This window comes from Sphaeramia orbicularis, chromosome 18 (genome assembly GCF_902148855.1).
Source record: "Sphaeramia orbicularis chromosome 18, fSphaOr1.1, whole genome shotgun sequence".
NCBI lineage: Eukaryota > Metazoa > Chordata > Actinopteri > Kurtiformes > Apogonidae > Sphaeramia > Sphaeramia orbicularis.
In genome coordinates this window covers 23,134,818-23,156,456 of record NC_043974.1, presented here as the reverse complement: position 1 = coordinate 23,156,456, position 21,639 = coordinate 23,134,818, and the positions used below count along the sequence as shown (strand labels likewise).

At 41.6% G+C, this 21,639-nt stretch overlaps 1 protein-coding gene across 1 annotated transcript in view; it reads right to left on the bottom strand.

Moving 5' to 3' along the window:
- The window catches only part of efnb3b (ephrin-B3b), a 78,210-nt gene that overhangs the window by 31,133 nt on the left and 25,438 nt on the right, over window positions 1-21,639 (bottom strand). The window contains exon 2 of the mRNA XM_030162300.1: window positions 5,460-5,749. Within this exon, the coding sequence (XP_030018160.1) occupies window positions 5,460-5,749 (290 nt within the window). The remainder of the gene's footprint in view (window positions 1-5,459; window positions 5,750-21,639) is intronic.

Below are 21,639 nucleotides of genomic sequence, written 5' to 3'. Positions count from 1 at the left end.
ACCTGAAGGCATAAAACATACAAAAAGAGACGACTGATACATGGGAAAGACAAATAAATAGTTAAAGAAGGGGAAATGAAAATGGAGGCAAAGAGAGGGGAAATTAAGTTAGAGAATGAAAAACTGCCGTATGCAAATGATTACCAGACAGACACACATGCTCCAGCACACCATTAACTTTCTCCAAAACTCGTAAACTTGCTCAAAGACACACTCATGAAAACCAGCACAAACACGGTTATTTTTCTAGGTGTGCAGGCTCCAGTCAGCTCTTCTATTATTCATATTAGTGGAGGTTGTTTATCTCTGCTATTGTGTGATGGCAGCACCAGGCTCTCCACAAAGCCCCAGGGGCCCTGCTCCCTAAAAACACCACTGGGAGTTATTCATGCACACACGCAAACACAGGAAAAGGCCTTCATGTCCACATACGTACATGTGAACACACCAGCTACATATTCAAACAATGCATGTGTACCATACCTGTATGTGCCGACACACACTTTCACACACACTACCATCTGTCACAGTACGCAACAACAACAACAACAACACTGCAATCCCACGGCGACTGACCCATTCATGGCGACAGATCTGACCAAACTGGGTGTCTTTGGTGTGTGTGTGTGCACTATTTTAAGCCTGTTTTGTGTGTATTTACAACCACATGGCTGCTTGTGGGCCAATGTGTGTGTGAGTGCATATATTAATGTGAATGCCCCTGTGTATGGTTATGTGAGCATGCATATGTTAGTGTGAGCACCAAGGAAGATTACTAACATGAGTGTGTATGTGTGGAGAGAGGAAAAAAAAGCCAAAGAGATCACTCACATATGAGGTCATATGTATGTTGACTGTGAGCCTGCAATCACTCAAAGCTAGCTGAGTGTGTTCACATGTGTGTGTTAACGCGTGTGTGTGCATTCATCGGATTGTGTGTGTGTGTATGTGTGTGTGTGGGGCAGTCCCCTGACAACAGTAGCAGGGATTGAAAGTGACCGAGCCGTTTCAGTGTCACCCTGCAGATGAGATGACACTCACATCCCATTCACATCAGCCTCACATCCAAACTGACCTGTCTGTCTGTTTTCTGCTCCTTTGTGTCCCGAAAGTTTTTTTTTTCTCTTTTTCCTCTTTAATCCCTATTTATCACTCTTCACCTTCTTCTTGAACTCCCCCCTCGTCTAGAAACGTGCTCTTCCATGTTTTGACTAACCCTCCCTGCATCTCTCCAGCCTTTTCTTCTATCACTCAATCTCCAGAGGGAAAAAGAAAGCATTGGCTTCACTTTCAACCAATACTTTTAATAATATGGCAGTCATTTGTGGTGTACGTATTTAATGGATATGTATTTGTATAGGTTTTTTTTTTTGGTCCTGTCAAGATAATTCATGCAGCATAAACATCTCCTACTATAAAAAGCAGTTTAGATAAAAAGAGACAAAACAGAGGGGAGTGTGGAATAACCTGCAAATTTCCTCTGAAAGGAGATGTTTATCGTTTCAGCTGAAATCTCAGAAGGAATCTTCTTAAAAAAGGGGCAATTCACGTTTATTTACACACACACTTTAAGGTCAAGTGATCCTGTACCACGTCCAACAACACCTCCTCTATTTTCCATGCTTGTACGCTGTATTTTAAGCTGCAACCAGATCAGCAGCATGAGGACTGTTTCCTCCTGCGGTCCTCATTAAGAAGATGCACGTCATCTTGACCGCACTCTGTGAATGTGTGTTGCTGTGCATGGATGCATGCAGTGTGTGCTGCACAAGGCCCTGGCATCTGCTTTCAAAGGATTCATTAAAAGTGGTCAAAGGCTTGATTTGCAGTATGAGGTTGATATACTCGGCATGTCTACGTGTGTGTGTGTGTGTGCCTGTGTGTGTGCTCCTGAGTTTCAGTGGTAAAAGAAACAACCATAAAGGACGAAGTAAAGGGTGGAGAGACCGAGGCCGAGACAGACAAAACAGAAGGAGAAGGAGAGTGTGAAAGAGAAATGGGTTTACATAAACTCTGACCTTGTGTTATGAATAAAAACATCAATCAATGACTATAACTAATCAATTTCCCCACTCTTACTCTCCTCTCTGCAGGACCGGGAAGTAAAGAATTATATTTAATGAGATTCAAGTAATCTGATTACAAAAAGGCGACACCTGTGCTGCATTAGTGACTGGAACAACAAAGGAAACTTGGGATTATTCTCAATTACTTACTGGATTTTCTCACACACATTGTTTTCTTTCGGAATCATGAGTGGCACTGCTTCTTGGTGATGACAACAGAAATTTAATGTGAAAACTGAAGCATAAAGACTAGTTTTCATTATTTACTTTGCACTGAAGCTGAGCACTATGCTACAAAACCCCCCCAAAAAACATGTTTAGATTATTTTAACAGATGTAAAATGTGATGATTTAGTTGGCATGGTCATTTTTCTATTTCATTTTCACTGGGATATTATAAAAAAACTATGAAGACGTGAAAGGCACATTCATCCGCAGAATATGAGATATAGGCCAAGGACCTCCACAATGTGTCTGCTAAGTTTCAGCAAGTTGGACTAGGCCATTTTAATCTTATTTCAATTCATTGTTCAGCCCCTCTTTGCCACACCCAATGAAGATGATTACCCAGTGGACCAGAAGTGGGTTGCTGTACCTGTAATGGATTTAACTTTGACATTAACTGTCACTGTTTTGCTTCCTCCTGCTGTTCCATCAGCCAATCTTTCACCACACATGTGCTTCTTACACATGCACAGTCCACAGTGCGCAAATTGAATCATGCTACACTATAGGTTAATTAAAACAAGATTTCCCTGGAGGCTTTTGCATACATTGCTGACCTTACACACACACACACACACACACACACACACACACACACACACACACACATATACAAACACATTTACAGTTGGTACGTCAGCATTCAGGGACAAAGCAGTCCACAGTGTGTTCAGTGTCCTCCCTATAGGGCCAGTTAGCATACACAAACTACTCCAAATGAGCGGGAAGTTCAGCAGTTATTAATTATCTCAGAGCCGTGCTAAGCCACAGAAGCTCTGCCGAGACACTAAATACCATTCCTCATTAAAGACACATGATCAAAGACCGTGGTTCGCTATAAACAAGCTATCTGGTGACGTTATCAATAAGTTATCAGTAGCAAATGCTTTCTCCGATCAGCTACTCCCCGGTCTTTTCACCTTTCTTTTCAGTGTCCCCCATCATACGAGTGACAGCTTATGTGTGTGTGTGTTTATGTGTGTGACCTTGTGTTGCAGCTGTCATTGATCGGACTGGAGCTGTCCATCGATCAGGTCTGGTCTGTTGGTGGAGATAAAGGTGTTTCTATCTCTGGATTTTCTGGTTGCCATATGGGACTGAACCGGACAGGTGGTTAAAATGAAGACCATGGACAACATTTGGACGGCTTTTTAACACTGGGAAGAGTTGAGAGCTAAAATGTCCTATTTCTGCCTGGTGAAGGAACCTGCTGATGCTTCCCTACTTGAAGGAAACATTCCAATTTGTCCAGGCTTTGGTGTGTTTGACACTTTTTTACTCCCTATACAAACATTTTAGAAAAGAAGCCACTCTAGATTTATTCAGGAATGCCAAAACTAAAAACACAAAGTGATTATGGTGCTTAACAGCTATGACTTTTGAGACCTGGTGACTTGACAGGCAACATTCAGAACTTAACCAAGGGATTTGTTTTGGCTTTATTAACATATACTTTAAGATCGCTGTCGGGGAGTGTTTTGTGGATACAGCAGGTGTCACTTTCTCTGATGGAGCTGTTTGACTGTTCAACATCTGTCATTCATCGCATGAGGTATCAGCGGGTTTTAGATTGCGTTAATTTTCGTCTCTACTTATCGGGCCAAAATGCCTGTATCATTGGATCTGAGGTGCACAAACACAGCCACATGCATACACACATATATACGGTGGCTTACAGCACCATAGCATGCAATCTCACCTACTCATATCTAATCTGAAAGAAATACTTGTGTGCTGATAATGATACAGGGTGCAAGAGAAAAATGCCCAGTGCCTCACCTCTCTTCACAAACACGCTGGGTATGAAGCCTGATAGCAAGAACCAAACACACCTGAAACTGCCGAACAAATACGGAACACAAAGACGCACGAGGGACTTCACAAACGACCAGAGATCTTCTGTTCTTTTTGTCTCTTTCTGTTTCTCCTTTCTTACTCTATTTCCTGATCCCTGTCCCAACTCTTTCCTCCTCCTCCTGGCTGTGCTCGCACCATCATTTTGGATTTTTTTTTTTTTTCTATCCGTGGATAAAAGAAGCGAAAAGAGCATTTGCACACCTGAGTGAATAGAGCTCGCAGGTGCGTGGGAGGAGAGCTATGGGAATCAAAAAGGGGCTCTCTCACTCTCTTTGTGTATCCTGTTCACTCGCTCACTCCTGAGGTGTTTTACAGCTCATGTGTTTGTATTGGAAACTCGTGGGTGTGCGAGAGTGTCTACATGCATGCACATGAGTATTTGTTTTCTGTGTATTTTGCGTACATTTCTTAAATTGTGACTGCTGAAGGCTCTCGGTTTCCAGGCAGTATTTAGAAACAACCCATAGGTTTCAGTTGACGCAACCTTTACTTGTAGATTGCTCCGTCCGATACAAACGCTTGGCCTGGCTTGTCTTGATGACCTCACCAGGTCTTCACACAGCCTAACTCCAAACAAACCTTCTGAATAAACCAAAACAAACTGTGCCTTCGCCATTTGCGGTCAGTGCAAGGCTGGCAGTAACAATAAACAGGCCTGAGGCCAGCACAGCAGTCGAGCAGGACAAAGACAGACCCATGACAAGCACACACACACACACACACACTCTTATGAACAACACTGAAGCATTCATGCAACAATTCTTAGCTACACACCAAATGCCACACAAGCAGCAAAGAAGAACAAATCCAGGGACACTGCAAAAAAGAAAAACTTCCTTTCTTCACTTTGCTTTAGAAAAACTTGAAGTGTGTTACAGTCTACTGAACTGAAACAAATGAGTGAAATGAAATTATATGTAGGTAGAAAAATAAACATTTCTTTAGCTTGCCAAATCTAAAACGAAGTTAGAGGTCGACACAGCTTAAAATATACATGTATATTCTTTTAAATATCTCCAGCTGGTCATTTCTTACAGTGTGCGTCCTGTACTGTACCCACCCATGATCCACCGGATCACACACAATCCTCAAACCTAATTACTATAAACACACCCGTCCAATCATCACCGTCATCACTGAAATAAACAAACACACTCAAGCACAATCAGAAATCAGTCATGTAATCATAACAACCCCCCCATCACGTCCCCACACTGCAATAAACCTCAACACACACACACACACACATATATATATACACACAGCCTCCGTCCCCTAATCGCCAGTGTTCGTTCTGCTTCCCAGACTCACCGATGATGTAGTAGTCGTGCATGCTCTTGAACTCGTGGCCCCAGAGGTTGGGGGAGAACTCCTGGAACTTGATGGTGAAGCGACGTTCACGGGTGGGTTCGTCGCAGGTCAACACGATGTTGGGGGGGCCTGTCACCTCGCAGCGGTCCGCCTGTTCCCGTGACGACACGAGGTAGAGCTTGTAGAACTCGTACTCTGGCGTGGATCTGGCTGTGTCCAAGGGAGGGCAGATGAGGTCCAGCCGGTCCCCGATCTGAGGGTACAGAACGTAGCCCTTATCGTCCCTGAACCTGGAGAGAAGAAAGAGAAGAAGAAGCCGGATGATTACTTCAAGTGTTTTTACTTCCTGGAGCTGAATGAGCAACAGATGGGTCCTTCAGCTCTCTTATTTCCCCTTCTTCTTTTCTACATGGGGAAAAGCTACCTTTGCTGAGTAACTGATGTACACTCAGCTGCAAAAAGAATTTTTTTTATACCTCACAGCCTAATAAAATCCCCTGTTGACCCCATAAAGCAGTAAAGGAAAAAGTAAAGGAAAATAAAACCAGCAGTTGATGACCCACCAAAGGAAAATAAATACGACTCCAAAGCTCTAATACCTTTCATTATTAGATTTTTAAAGATATATATATTATTTTTTCTTTTTTTTTTTTTTGCACTTAAGCAGAATTTACTTTTTAAAAATATATAGTTGAAGTCTTTCCATCCATATAAACATGACTTATTTCTGTCCTCTTCAAACTTCAACACTTTGATTACACTGGTCAACAACAAATTTATTGTTTAAGTTTTTTGAGCTGATTTAGGATCATTTTGGTGTGCTGAATCCAAAAATCACATTAATTTTGCTCAATCAGGTCAACTTTCTGAACTATGCTACATATTGGCTTTTTAACATTTTTGCTTACATTTATGGGCATTTTCACATCATATGATACAAAATTCTTTCATATTTCTTGCAATAAACAAGTTCTGAATATTTTACTTTTGCCAATTTATAATTAATGTTTTTTTTTTTAATATTACAGGTGAATGAAATGGCTTCGACTAGAAGATCTTGCAAAAATAAGCCTGACGTATTCTGCTACATCTGCAGTGAATACACCATTGTACCTAACAGGAATCAAGTCACAAGTTTCATAAAGTGGGCTTACCTATCTTATTTTGGTATGAATGTAATTAAATGTAATCAATTTTGTGAGAAGATCTAATTTTTCAAAATCAAATTAGCAAAAAACCCTGACCTGATTGAGAAAAACAGATGTCATTTTTGGATTTAGCGGTGCAAAATGGTCCTAATTCAGTTGAAAAAACCTAGACAACGTGCAAAAAACATTTTTTTTGTAACCCAGTGTTATGTTTTCATTGAAATAACTGCTTTAAGGACTGAAAGAATATGTACTGCAAATAAACATGAAGTTAATGAGTGAATATATATGCATAAGAAATTAGCACAATCAAAAATGTGTATTCCTTGTGATGGCATATATCATTGATTTTTTTTTTCCAACCGTTTATTTTTTGGGTAGCGAGAAGTGAGGTGTATCTATGCAGGAGGAGACAGGCAGTCAACTATTACAGCAGATAAGCGGAGCGATGCAGGCACGGCCAGATCTCAGGTATGTACAGCTAATTAGTTTGCTAATTAGCTGTCTTGATGTCACTCAGTCAGTGTCACCCACTTCAGATATGAAAGATGTGCAGTTTGTTCAGTTTGTTTATAGCCCAACTGAGGATTTGACACCTGTCTAAGATGACAAACCTGCAGCCTGAAGTCATCCCATTTGCACGTAAATGCCACACAAGTTTGCATTAGTATGGTTAGTTATAATAAGCGTAACATCTGTCGAGTGCTTGAACAGTAAATTCAACTGGGTTTTGAGGAAATGTACGACAAGAATGATCAGTTTCAATCTATTTAAGAGCTTGCAGGAGGAGTTTTTTTTTTTTTTGGCAGATTTTGGAGGTCCGCTGGGCTCAGTGTGGCTGCATTGCTTTCAGGGGTCTTTCCAGAGCAGAGAACATGAAGCATTGCAGTCAGAGGGGCAACAAATGACTCAGACTGTGTCATTCCCCTCACAGCACAGGGCCACCCCCTCACTGATAAGGCCAAACACTATGAGTTATCAACTTAGATCCTGAAGGCAATGATGACTTTAATGCTGTACGCTAGCACACTCGGCTACCAGTGGGACACACCATCACCCAAGCACACCCATAGTGGCTGAGGTTAAAATACGTGTCACCACCTACAGAAAGGCAGACACTGTTTATACGAGTGGAAGCTAAAATGGAAGTGAGAGGTTTTCTCGGTGGTAGCATTCGTATAGAATGTTAAGTGACACTTTGATGTGGAAGGAGGAGGAGGCAAATGCTTGTAATGCTAAGAAGCACATTTTCTGTTACTTCAGACTCTGTGTCTGTTTCCAACAAATCCACAGGAACACATGGGACCAGCAGCACTCAAACCTGATTAATTATTCTCTCTGTTGTGCTGTCAGACAACTGTTTGACCATAAAAAGTACTGCACTGTGGAAAAAAAACGAAACCCCACCAATGTCACATTAGTAACAAAAGGCTTCTTTTGTTTAATCCGTCAAATTACTAAAAATTCTGCTCACCTTTAAGTACAAATAACCCAAATCAGAGGATAGTCAAACTGCCTGTTTTTATGTACAAAACTCTCCAGGATTATTGGCACTGAACCTGTGAGCTTAAAAGGGTTCTGTTTAACTCAAAAATGAAACTCTGGGTCCAGTCTTGAATTTGGAAACGGCAACTGGAAAAAGAATGTTCACCACCACAAGGTCTGTTTAATGGAGCTTTTGATCATATCACACAAGCTTCAAAAGCAGCTGGAGTTGTATACTTGTCGTGGAATTTCATCCGTTTATTAAAAAAAAAAAAAAAAAAGTACAATATGTAGGATTTGCACATGCTTGTGTGCTTGCGTGAGGTTTGTTTTTGAGTCTGAGCTGTGTTTGTAGCTGGTTGTTTGTTGACTTTAGAGGACTCCGTCTCTAAGCAAACTGCAGTTAGCATTTTTTTTTTTTTTTTAAATCTGCCCAAGTGACTCTTCATCTATGTTCACTTCTGAGTCTTCAGTATAGAAATCAGTGTACAGGATATAATGCATAAGCCAACCGAGGCAGTCAGGGAAGGTGCTACAAGCATGCAAATGTTATATATTAAATTTTTAAAAAGAAATTTAAGCTTAAAAAATGTTTCCACCCATAACAGTTCCATGCTAACCCATGACTTCACCAGTCTAAATAACACTCACTCAACAAAAGAGCTTTTGAGATAAGATAAGCTTTTTGGTCGCTATTATTAGTCAGCTGTGAGTTTAGTGCTGATGGACAACACCATGCAGAGGCTAAAAGTAACAGTAAGGCACATAAAGGTAGTGGGGTTTTTTTTCATTAAAATTCAGATGATGAACTCTAGAACAAAACAAAACAACAAAAAAAAACAACAACTCTAAGCTGATATTGTACCAGCATGTTTCTGACCACATCCTCTGTCTGTGTGCAGCCACACTGGAAAATATCAAAATCTCACCAACTGTATTTTTCTCATTTCTAGTCAAAATATCTCATCACACTTAAAATAAGACATAATCACCTGAAGAGTAACTTTTCAGTGAGATATAAGAACTTATTTTTAGACAACAGATCTTGAAAATCTTATTTCAAGAAATCTTACCAAGATAATTTTCACTTTTTTGCTTAATTCAAGAAAAAAAATCTGCCAGTGGAACAAGTGAAAATTATCTCGGTACGATTTCTTGAAATAAGATTTTCCAGATCTATTGTCTAAAAATAACTTCTTATATCTCACTGAAAAGTTACTCTTTAGGTGATTATGTCTTATTTTAAGTGTGATGAGATATTTTGACTAGAAATGACAAAAATACACTTGGTAAGATTTAGATTTTTTTCCAGTGCAACATCTACCTGTTCTAATCCTACAGCATTACATCTGCTGTAAATTGAGATGTAAGCTTTATCTGTTGGTTTGTTAGGCTGGCGGGGTACACCGGAGGGGAACTAGAGAATGCAGGCAGAACGGTGCAGGAGCTTTAACCGAGGCGGGCCCAGAGGCCTGCTGGGAAGCCACTGTTCCACTTCTCATTACTGAGGTCAGTCAGGGTTATCAGGCGATACTTAGACCAGAGAGCTATGCACTCAGCTTCACTCAACACGTACACACATACACATATTTCACCTTTGTGTCGGGCTGTGAGAGGGGAGCACACGCGCTCACGCCATTTATGGAGACTGAACTGTAAACATAGTGGCGCTTCCTGAGGCTTCTGAAGCAAAGCCTAAACACAAAAATCTATCCCAACACACTCACACAGGCCCATACAAATGCCCTCCTGCTGCACACAAAAGATTTGCCCAAACACATCCACCCACTTCCAAACACCCAGGTTAGATTTTCCCTTAACATCTACACTGAAACCCACACACACACACACACACACACACACATATATATGCATACATACAGGTATATATACACATAGGGATACACACTGTCTTATAAAAGCAAGCACCTTTTGCTTCCTGCATGACGCATTCTGTGAGTGCTATCTGATGGTACCCTGAGTCACAGTCGAGCTGCAATGCAGAATGGCAGAGCAAACACAGAAAGAGAGAGAGAGAGAGAGAGAGGGGGAGAGAGAGAGAGGGGATGGGAGGAACGTTGAAATGAAATGCCACTGGGCAGGTGCAGTGCTCAAAAAAAAAGAAAAAGAATGAAAATAGAAAGAAAGAAGGCAAAATCAGTGAGGTGAGAGAGGAAGGGGAGTGGAAGATGTGAGAAAATATTGAACATGTCAGGCATTGTATGTAGCAACAACAAAGAAATGTGGTGAACCAGCAGAAAGGAAACACTGAAACAAAGGGAAACGCTCCACAGAAGGAAAAAAAAAAAAAAACAACCTGCAAAACTATGACATGAAGAAGAGGGACGAATTGATATAAGAAGAAAAAATGAAAGTAATGGAAGAAGGAAAATGTACAAGATAGAAAGAGATAAAAACTGACAGCGAATTCCTGCACAGAACTCAATTTTCTGATAGGCTCCATGTTCAGGGTGTCAGATTTGTTGAGTTAACCCAGGTTAACCTAGTGTGTGTCAGCAGATGATAGTGTGCGTCTGTGTGTGGATGAGGTACAGAGACCTTGTCCCAATCTAATCATGGTGTAGAGTGAAAAAAAGGGAGGAAGGGGGGTGGTATATTTATCTCAGAATTCACACTTTCCCTCTTCTGTGTGAATCCCTTTGTGTCAACAAACTGCGCTAAACAGTCACAAACTATAGCAAGTACAGCATGCCGTCTCTCCGTTTGCAGGCTTTTTCCCCACTAAATCCACCCTCAAGTCCAGTTTAAAAGGCAAAGGACAATTTATGAGTCTTGTGAAGAGAACAGACAGGGATGCTGCAATGATGTGAGACTTGTTTCTGCAGGAGACGAGGAAGAGCAAGATGGAAAAGTGAAGTGAGGTGAACTTATAAACAACTTTATAGAGTTCATCTCTGCCAGCATCTAAATAAATCATTCCATTCATACAAAGCTCTGAGCAACATTACATCTTCTCTTTTTTCTTTTCTTTCAGGCAACATTTCACTGTCTCTTAAGTGTCCACTTTTTTTTTTTTTTTATCCACACTCGCTCTGCTTCATCTCTCTGCTGTCCACTCTCTCCCTCTCTCCCCTTCCCTTTTTCTCAGCCCTTGACAATAGAGCCATTCATGTGGCCACACTTTGAAACATGGTGTGGGGGGTTGGAGAGGGCCAGAGGTGACATGAAGAGGTGGGGGAGGGGAGGGGGAGGAAGGAGAAGAGATGGAGGGGGAGGGAGGGGGTGAGCTTTCCTCCTCTTTCTTCTCCGCAGCTCTTTTATGAGGGTAGAAACATCATTTTCTCAACCCAAGCGTCGCCCCGTCGCGACCCCTGAGCAGAGCTGAGAAGACTCAAGTGTCAGTCTCCCTGACCTCCCTCCCTCGACCTTTTACACCTCCTGCTTCTCACCCGCCAACGCTCCCCCACTTGCCTTCCCACTCAATTCTATTGATACAGTTGGTAGAGCCAAACGTGTGCAAACCAAAAAACTTTTTAATGAGTGATCAATTTCCACTTTCACTTGACAGATCCTAGATAAGGCATTAACTAACAGTTTGGGCACAAAGTGTGTTTCTCTTTTTTTCTCTCGTCCATCTGTATGATGTATACCTGCTTTGGGCGGCGCATTGGACGGCCCGAACATTTCCTAGATTCCACAGCAGCAACCCGAGCCATGTCCGGACCAAAGCCGGGCACACAGGTGCAGCCGGCGGTGGAGACAAGAGAGGGTGTGTGTGCATGACTGTGGGTATGTCTGTGCGAACATGAGAACATGAGAATATGATGGCGAGGCGGGGTGACGGGGATAGAGGGCAGATGAGTGCGATCGCCTCATTCGTGAGGGAAAAGGATAGTGAGCAGCAACTCTGGTGAGAATGAAGCCAGAGACTGAACAGAGAGGTGGGATTTGAAGTGATAAAGCTTTGAAATAAACACATAAGGACAAAGAGAAACCAAGGAGTGTGACAGATTGTCACAGAACTAAATGTGGAAAAATAAACTCAAGTGTAAAAAAACAGACAGAAGGAGAAAAAAAAAAAGAAGAGTGGGAAGGACACTGGCGGCTGGTGGAGAACACAAATAAAATAAAATGAAATCAGCTTGGAGGATTTACTTGAAACCCTTCCTCAACTTTGACCCCCACCATCCGCTGTGGGGGTTTTGTCCTTGAGCTAACCACAACCTGGTGAGAGCGGGAAGCCAAGGAGAGACAGCAAAGGACCGATCTATTAGGGAATAATAAACGACGACAGTGTTCGGTTCTGTGGCGGGGGAGATTTATGGCGGGCGCTGTGCATAAAGCTGTCTGCACTAATCTCATGGTATACACAGCGTAATCACACACACAGGGGCCCTGAGTGCCTCCTCCCTCTTTTAATGTACACACTGTGTCAGATGCACGGCGGGGGTGCATGCACGTGAAAGGGTAGCAGAACCGATCGGCTACGCACTCTGTAGGACAAGCGTACGCACACACCCGCTGAGCTGCAACACCTGCAGGCCATCTAGTAGCTGTCTAAAGTAAATCCGCTGGGTCTCATTTGCTGGAGAGGTGCTTTCCAAAAGAATGCCACAATGAGCAAACACACACACACACAGCGGAAAACGTCCATTTTGAAAATGTCATTTAGACGCATATGGAATCTTTAAACCTCACTTCTGATAAATCAAGTGAAACATTTCAGCCAATTTCAGCCATCATTCACTTTGTTCCACTGCACTTTCATTTGCTTTAATGGATTTCCTATCAAACACGTGTAAATGTCTTGAAAATTAAAAAAAAAAAAAAAAAAAAAAGTTCTCTAGCACAGAGAACATGATCCGCAAGATTTGGAAATGTAAAATTATCTCAGCCTACTGACAGGCTGTTTCACCTATTGCAGGAAAAATATTATTTCAAGCCTCAGTTGTGGATTAAATCACTTGCTATGAGATTTTTTGCAGAGCAGCCACACAGTGAAGGGACTTGGGCAGCGATCATTTTCCACCGTTCTGCTGTAGTAATCAGTACCGCTTTATGCTGTGCAGCTCAGAAACATGAACTAAATCCATAATGTGAAACATATGGTCAGGAGTATATAAAGCATACCAACATGAATCCGACGAATGCACAATCTGTCTTTGACACAGTATTTACAGGAACAGCAGCTCCATCAAATCGACCTGTTGAGTTCAGCACGTTCGCTCTGCACGCCTCACCTCTGTCTTCCGCCTGCTGCTCTGTCTGAAGGGTTTACAATAAAGATTCGGGAGATTTTAAATTTTACTCGTGTTTTGCTCTTTTATCTTGACCCTATCTTTGATCGGCTGTGAAAAAGAAAAGGCTCATACAGGGCTGTTTGAAGCTCATATTCTAGGCTTAAATAGTGTCCTTGCATAAAAAAATCTACAGGTGTATCACTGTGCGAGGTCACACTTTGAAATGTATTACTATATTCACAATTTTATGTTATTAAGCCACATATCAGTGCGAGAATGTCACAATTTTCATTCAATCTATTAAGCACCTGGATCTCTTTGTATATGGAACACTGAGCTAAAGGAAATGAATGTATTTATCTTTTTAAATCATTCCAAGAATAAATAATCACTCATCATAATTGAATTATTTTAAACTCAGCATACTCTGAAAGGATCCTCTGCATGCAGACACTGCAATTCAACTTCCATCAGTGCACGGGGCAGACAGACGGTTTTAAAATATCCATAATCATTATTAGTGTCTTCATTAAAGAACCATATACCCTGGAGAAGAGCAGCAGAATTGGTCTTTGACTGTGTGTATAGAGCTGGAGAGAGACAGAAATACATTTGTTCGAGGAAGAGAGGGAGACAGAGAAGGGTTACGGCGAGACAGAGAGTGGGGAAGAGAGAGCTATAATGTAAATTGATGAGAGTTTGAGTCTCTCTAGAAGGCATGGCCCAGATACCTCTGAACATTTTTATTATGGATGGAATGGTGAAATGGATGAGGTTGACAAAGAGAAGGCCAGGGAGAGGCAAAGTTACAAGAGTTTCCTTCCAAGAACTTCTGCTCCATAAATGATCAGGTATTTAGTTTATAAAGTTATTCTGGACTGGAAAACAAGCATATCTAAACTTACAGTGAGGAGAGGATCAATACTGAAATACTGATATCTCTGATACAAGATCTTAAAGGAGTGATAGTTTGCCTTTTTTTTAATGGAACTCTGCATTTTAAAACATTTCCCTGTAGTCTATATAAACTGTAAATGCTATGCTTGGGTCTGAATTCTTCATTAATTCAACTCCACAGATCCATCTTCAACCCTATTTCTGAGTAATGACACCAGAGAGGTTGTTTTGAGCGCTGGCCCTTTAAATGCACATGAGCCACTTCACGCCCCGCCCCCTCCAGGTTGTTGGCTGTGCTGCTCTGTCCTGTTCAACCAACAACTGAAAATTGTAGGTAATCGGCTCAAAGTTTGGATGTATTTTCTGTATGGACTACAACCGCTGCTGTTGACAAACAATTATGGCGTACTCTGAGAAATGTTCGTTGGAAGTCTTGACCTTATATGTGCAAATGTTGTGATGTAACTAGTTATAAATGTAACAAATTAGGCAAGAATTATCCCATGACACGTTCTTATGTCTTGGGATAACTGTTGGTATTCTTGTTCTGAAAATCCATTCCAGTAATATTGTATCCCCTGAAATACCTCTGTTGGACTTCATTTGTTAAATGGAAATGAAAATGAAAATAACTAGAAAAACACTTGGAGAGCGCATACCTCTGCCACGGCAGATCAGTGCCCACTCACCCCCCCCCCCCTCCCCCGATCACCACCAAAATTTAATCATTTGTTCCCTGTGCCAGTATCATTTCCTGAAATTTTCACCCAAATCCATCCATAATTTTTGGAGTTATCTTGCACATGGTCAGACAGACAAACCAACGCCGGCAAAAATAACTTCCTTGGTGGAGGTAAAAAATTGATCACAAAAAAACAAACAAGGCAGGAATTAAAATGGGTTGTAGAAATCCACTTGATTTTTGGAAAAATGAATATAAAGATAGCTTTGCAGCACCTGGAGGGTTCAAATTCAAACTTTATGAACTATTAGGGTCTCCAAATACATAAATAAATGTACCAAAGACTAATAAAAATGGGTTTAGTAAAACATGACCCCTTCCACACTCTAGAATCAATTCACAAATCAAAATATATCGATACTTTTGATACTTCGGTCATTTGAGGTAATGTATATTAGGAACACAGAGGAAAGAAGCTAAAGTATTGGGATCTTGTCCAAATGATACGTGATTGGTGGGAACTACTTCCTCTTCCGCCTGGGTAAGTGTGTACTGCGTCACACTTCTCAGTCAGTCAACTCACTCAGTTTGTAGAAAAAAATTGGCAGAACGGAAAAGGGGTCATGTGTGGAGCTATTTTAGCTCCGCAAACAGCCAAGAAGATGATTAATATGCAAGTTTTTGTTTTTAATAATAGTTCTTAGTAATTAAACAAGAATTAAGCTCATGTCTTGTATTTTTTATGAATGATTTGAAATACACTTTTTTTTTTTTTTTTTAATTTTCCAAATATTAAGTGTATTTGTACAAAGTATCAGTATCGGATCAGTATCGCCGATACCAGCCAGAATTTTACTCAGTATCGGATTGGAAAGGAAAGCCACGGTATTGAACATCACTCATGACTAAGAGTCTGGGCATACTATATATGTTGAAATACAAGGATTATAATCCAATATATTGTGATACATTTAGTGAACTTTACAAAAACGTTCAAGTGTAAAGAATAAACGACAAAATGCATAAAATCTAAGCACGGCAAAGTTTACTTTTGGGGTCAGCATTTGCATTAATTTAGCAGTTGGAGGCTTAAAACACAACAGAAAATGAACCGCTGCTGCTGGCCATAAATCTTTGCAAGCACAATACCAATTAAAAATTAATAGCGTTTTTGAGAATTACTAACATACATAATGCCATGATAATCAAATGTATCAATATTATGTTATCAGTCATAAACACCACAACAAACCCACCCTGTGCAGCTCAACCACACTTTTTTTTTTTTAATTTTTTGATGGTGAAGACACAAGGGGTTGGAAAGATCATGGTCCAAGCGAGGAGCATCCATGATATGTCAGAGAGAACTGAAGATAATTTTTCCAACCATTAAAGGGGTGAAAGGTAGAAGTGGATCACAAGAAGTCAAACAAAACAGAGAAAAAAAAAATAAAAAGGGTGAGAATGGTGAGATAAGGGAACTATGAGGAGCAGTGTGAACAAGAAGAGAGGAGCACAAGGTTGATGTAAAGTCAGTGAGCTCTGGAAAGCCCTCAGGAATGTTGGTGGTGAGAAACGACAACGGCGGTAATAGTTTCCATATGGCGAGAGAGAGGAAAAGAGACTGTGAAGAGAAAAGTCGAGTGACGCTGATGAGGGATTAGGAGAGAGGGGAACAGAGAAAGAGAGACAGATAGAGAGAGAGAAAGGTGTGGTGGCAGTCAGCGGGTAGGAATACAGCGCTGTGTTTCAGTAGTTAGTTGGCGTAATTGGACTTTGAAGGTAACCGCGTCCTTGTCAATACACACACATACACCCTCCTGTCCAGAGGAGGTCCAGAATGCTGCAGCGTCTGTGTCACATCCAGTACATATCACACCCAGCGTAACCACGGAGACACAGGATGGAAGCACGCTGGATGCCTTGGCATTTCCAAAGAGCACGTAGACACACAGACAGACACATACTGTGTTTGTCTCTCCCATAAACACACACACACATATACACACACCAACAGGCTCCATCTCCCTCGCCGTTGTGCTCCTGCTGCGTTCAATACATTCCATACGATACAATGCAGGAGATGAGCGTATCACATTAAACTGAAACTTGTAGCTCCACCATAAAGAGAAAGTAGAACCAACTAACCAACTACGGAGAAAGACTTTTCTCCTCTTTGAACAAAGCTGAACAACGCAGCCGTATTCAGGTCAACAGAAACTTTTCTCAAGCAAACATCTCCCTTTCTCCTTTTCGTCATCGCTTTCTCATTTGCATTCTTGTTCCTGTTTTTTTTTTTTTTTTTGTTCGTGTTTCTGTTCCTGCATCTCCGGCTCAGAGCGTTTGTTCGCCGGTTCTTTTGACTGCACCAAACACTCGCATTTCACTTAACGCATTTCACTTCTAGAAACTGCTCTACGTTCAATCTTCTGCTCTGTTGTATCACACCGAGCCTTTCCCTTGCTCCATTTCTCATTCCTCCACCTCACGTTTCTCTCCTCCCATTCTTTTCTCTTCAACCAACCATATGTCACTTCAGTTGTTTCTTTGATTCCAGTTTGTTCAAAAGTGAGCGCGGTATAGAAAAGAATTTATGCAAAACAAAACAGACCATAAGAAATAAACACAGTCGTTGAAAAGAGCCTTAAAGAAACAGTTTAATAATCTTTTATTATTTATCTACAACTGAATTAAAATAGTGTTGTTACTATGCACTTCCTTTCCCTCGGTTATACCGTTTATTTTTCCTGTTTTGTACATTCACTATATTCAAATGTATATTATTTCCAACTGTATCTTGTAAAATCTTTTTACAAGTGCCCCAGTCTCTGCTCAAAATGAGTTCCTACATTTCAAAGGGACTTCCATAATTTAATTAAATGTTTATGTGCATACTAAATCACATAATCAACAGTGAAACAGCACTTTTATATGGCTGTAATTCCTATTTATTTGGATTAATCAGTGCATTTTTAACCCCGTTACACACCAGATGTCATTGCCAATATCATATCTTTAAATTACTTGTTATGCAAGTATATTAAATCCACCCTGATATAAAATGAGTAGCAAAGCTTGACATTTAGGAGCTAGGAACAGCATTTATTTTTCATTTTTGCCAATGCAACACTTAAAATGAATACACAAATAGTAGGAAGAAAACTTACGACTTACTTAGCATTGTCGATGCCCTTTTTTTTTGTCTAAACTTTTTCCACTATTGTTGGCCAAATGTCATACTTTCTGGTGGAAAAAAGGCTATATTAACATACACTTGGCAATATGTTCATGCACTAGCCAGCAGCTACATGATGACGGTGAAGACACTGTATCCAAACTGATTTTTTGAGACCATATAATTCCTCCGGGTGACCGTGAACGTTTCCTGAATTGTACCTATTCTGGGTTTCTTTCTTTTCCCCTCCTCGACACTGTTCCTTCCTGCTCCTGTATCTCTTTTCTTCTCACCTGACCTCCCTTTGCCCCCCTCCCCTCTCCCTGTTTTCAGCATGTACTCTGGATGATTTGCGGCAGTCTGGATTGGTCCCATTAAGGTGGTCTAGTGGAGGTGTGTGGTGATGGAGCACTGCAGGCCTTGACAGCTCTGTGTGTATGTGTGTGTGTGTGTATGAGGGAAAAACAGAGAATAGAGAAAGCAGAGATTGAAAGGGCCCCCCAGTCCACAAATGATACACCTACACATGCGTTCCTCTCAACAGAGGCTAAAGGAGACCCTTGAGACATGCGTATAAGCTGTAGACCACCTATAACTCCCACTGAGGTCTTTAGTGTATTTAAGTATATAGCTTGTGATGACATATACACACAGACATTCATACATTGATACTGGCAGCTGGTGTTTATACCTGCTGTATGAATACTCTTTGTACTTCAACTCATTCACCTCACTAATTTAATTAGGTCAGCCAGGGCTCTGGAGGAATGAAAGTTATAACGCATGCAGCGGTTTTCATTCTCTTTACACACACACATAGAAAGTGAACTGTCCAAGAGTCATCCCTGTGGGAGTGGGGGAGTGAGGTGAGACGCTGACCTGCCACAGTGTGGGTCACCTTCATTTCCAAAAGTTCCCTGTGTGTATATGTGTGTGTTTGAGTGCAGCCACATGCGTTCATGCATGTAGGCGTTCTCCCATGGGCCCCCTCTCTCCATCTGTGACCTGGGAAGGCCGGGCTCTGTGTGTATGGAGGCTCAACTTTGCTCCGCAGAGGCCACAGGGTGCAGGGAGGCTGAAACTTTAGCTAAGAGCGACTCAACATTAAGCTCAGTCAGGCCACAGTGTCAGGAGAGTGGTGTAATCCATAGGGGGCCCCTGGGGGCCACCAAGTATGCAAGGCTCATGGGACTTTTTTAATGTGTGTACGTGCAACACACACAAGTAGCAGTTGTGTGTTAAGTGCTTACTTGGATGTGTATTGATTCCAAAAAATAGCTGAACTGAGTTATCTCTTAATATTTAATGCTATTCAGCCTTAGGCACACTATCAAACTGACTACTGGCAACAAATACTCAGCTGGTCATTGTAGTTTTAGCAAACATCAGTCAAAAATAAGACTATTTTCATCTGTGAATGAATACCCATTTGGTGTGACAGATGAGAATTTGCAGCAATGCAACAGTAAAAGAATGCTTCACTTAGGACCAAGTGGAGTGATTATAATTAGGATGAAAGAGCATGTCAGTTTACATTTAACAGCACGGAGCACTGCTATTCCTTTAATACTTTATGGGAAAAACAGACAAGGTGAATTCAGATGTTAAAATGAGTTACTTTTTAATCATGGACAATGCAAATTTCCCTGTTGTGGTATAAATAAAGAATTATCTCAGCTCATGGTCAGTATTTCCTTTTCAACATCCACCACTTCCTGTCTAGGAGCAGGAACAATAGAGTAACCCGTGAATGCAATAATCACAGTTATCAGGGTAAGATGATTCTGCAATACTTAATAAACTGTAAAACAATCATCTGACACATGATGGTGCCTGCACCACTGAAAAATACCCTGAAAAATGATTGCACTGTGCAGTGTTTGACAAGTGTTATGCAACAGTGTATATAAAAGTGCATGAGTCTTAGCTTAGTGCCTTTGTAACACACAGTGACTGAAACTTCCACACCCACATACGTACTAGGGGTTTTAATAAAAACATCAATATTTGGAGCCAGTCTATCAATAATGGAAGCACTACAATACGTTCTAGTAACAATATTTTGTCCTGCGTTTTCTCCAACCCTTGCTTCTCTTAGAGTTTGAGCCAAACTTTAGGAGCAAAATAAGAAGCAGCAAGTTGGAAGGATGAGTTATGTTTATAGCAAGGGAATTATTATATTCACAAGACAGTCTTCATAAGGATATAAGTCCAAGGATATGTGTGTGTGCTGTGTGTATCCCAACAGGGGCCTTATGTATCTGCAGCAGTTCTTAATCCACCATTTGAAATGGGAACCTGGCTTCCATTCGGTTTCCCCACAGGCTCTGTGCAGCGCTACGCGACTCCCAGACTCTCAGCTACTCCGACTCCAGTGGAACGCATCTTGAAGCGATTTGGGGCTCAAACCTTCTCTTGCTCCCTCTCTTTTTTCCCTCCCCCTTCTCTTTCTGGCTCACCCCCCCCCAACACACACACACACCCCCCACACTCCACTCAGACGCCGCCACCCGTTCTCAGCTGAAGGAAGCTTTAAGGGCTTAGGGGAAAGCGCTGGAGCGGCAGTCCCAGCTCGACCCAGGGGTTGCGGAGCCCTGCGGTAAAATCAACAGTTAGATGGCCACAAGAGCAGAATGAGTCCCACAGTGAAGGAGGGAAGTGTCCGTGAAAGTAGGACAGAGTAGGTCTAGAGTGAGCAGACGTCTGCAGAAAGACATAAAGACACAAGTACAATCACACACACACACACACACACACACACACATACACACACACTCGCCTGCGCACAAACATTCTGAAAGAGAAAGCCTCCAGGTCATCAAAAAATCCTATTCACTATCGTCAGGATATTGAAGTGTGTCATGCCAATATTTCACTGTTGATAGCTTTGCCAGAGTGTGTGTATGTGTGTGTGCATGCGTCAGTGTGTGTGGGTGTGTGCTTGAGCACGTCAGCGCGTACACCTCGCCACTTCTCTCCTACTTTATTTTCTAAAGAGTGGCTTTTTCAAAAGTCACCCGGGTATTTTCAAGGGGCCTGTCTAATTCATGCAGGTGAAGTGTTTTAAAGTTCCATTCCCCGTTTACCTGCGGGGCCTGAAGAACACACAGCAGAGGTGTTGAAATAATACCCCTCCCCACCACCTTCCCCCTCCCTCCTTCTCCTCTCACTCCACTTTTATCACAACTTCTATCCTTTTGTCCTTCACTCTCCTCCACTCCTTCCATACCTGCCTCCTCTTACTGCGCTCCCTTCTCTTCCTTTCCTCCTCTCATCCTTCGTTCTGTTGCCTGCTCCTTAACTCCCCACCTCCCTCCGACTCTCTTTTTACCTCATCCATCCCTCAACCTCTCTCTCTGCCTCTCATACTGTTTGAAGCAGAGTGTTTGTCTCTAGGGTTGGATGATTGACAGCAGAGAGAGAGCCAGGCAGCTCTCTGGTGACAGATAAGGACTTTGGCTCTATTACTCACTGGGTCCCACAGACACACACACACAAACACACATATATAAACTCTCACCCATCCACATGCACACAGATTCACTCACTTCCGCACGCGCACACACACACACACACACACACACACTGGAAA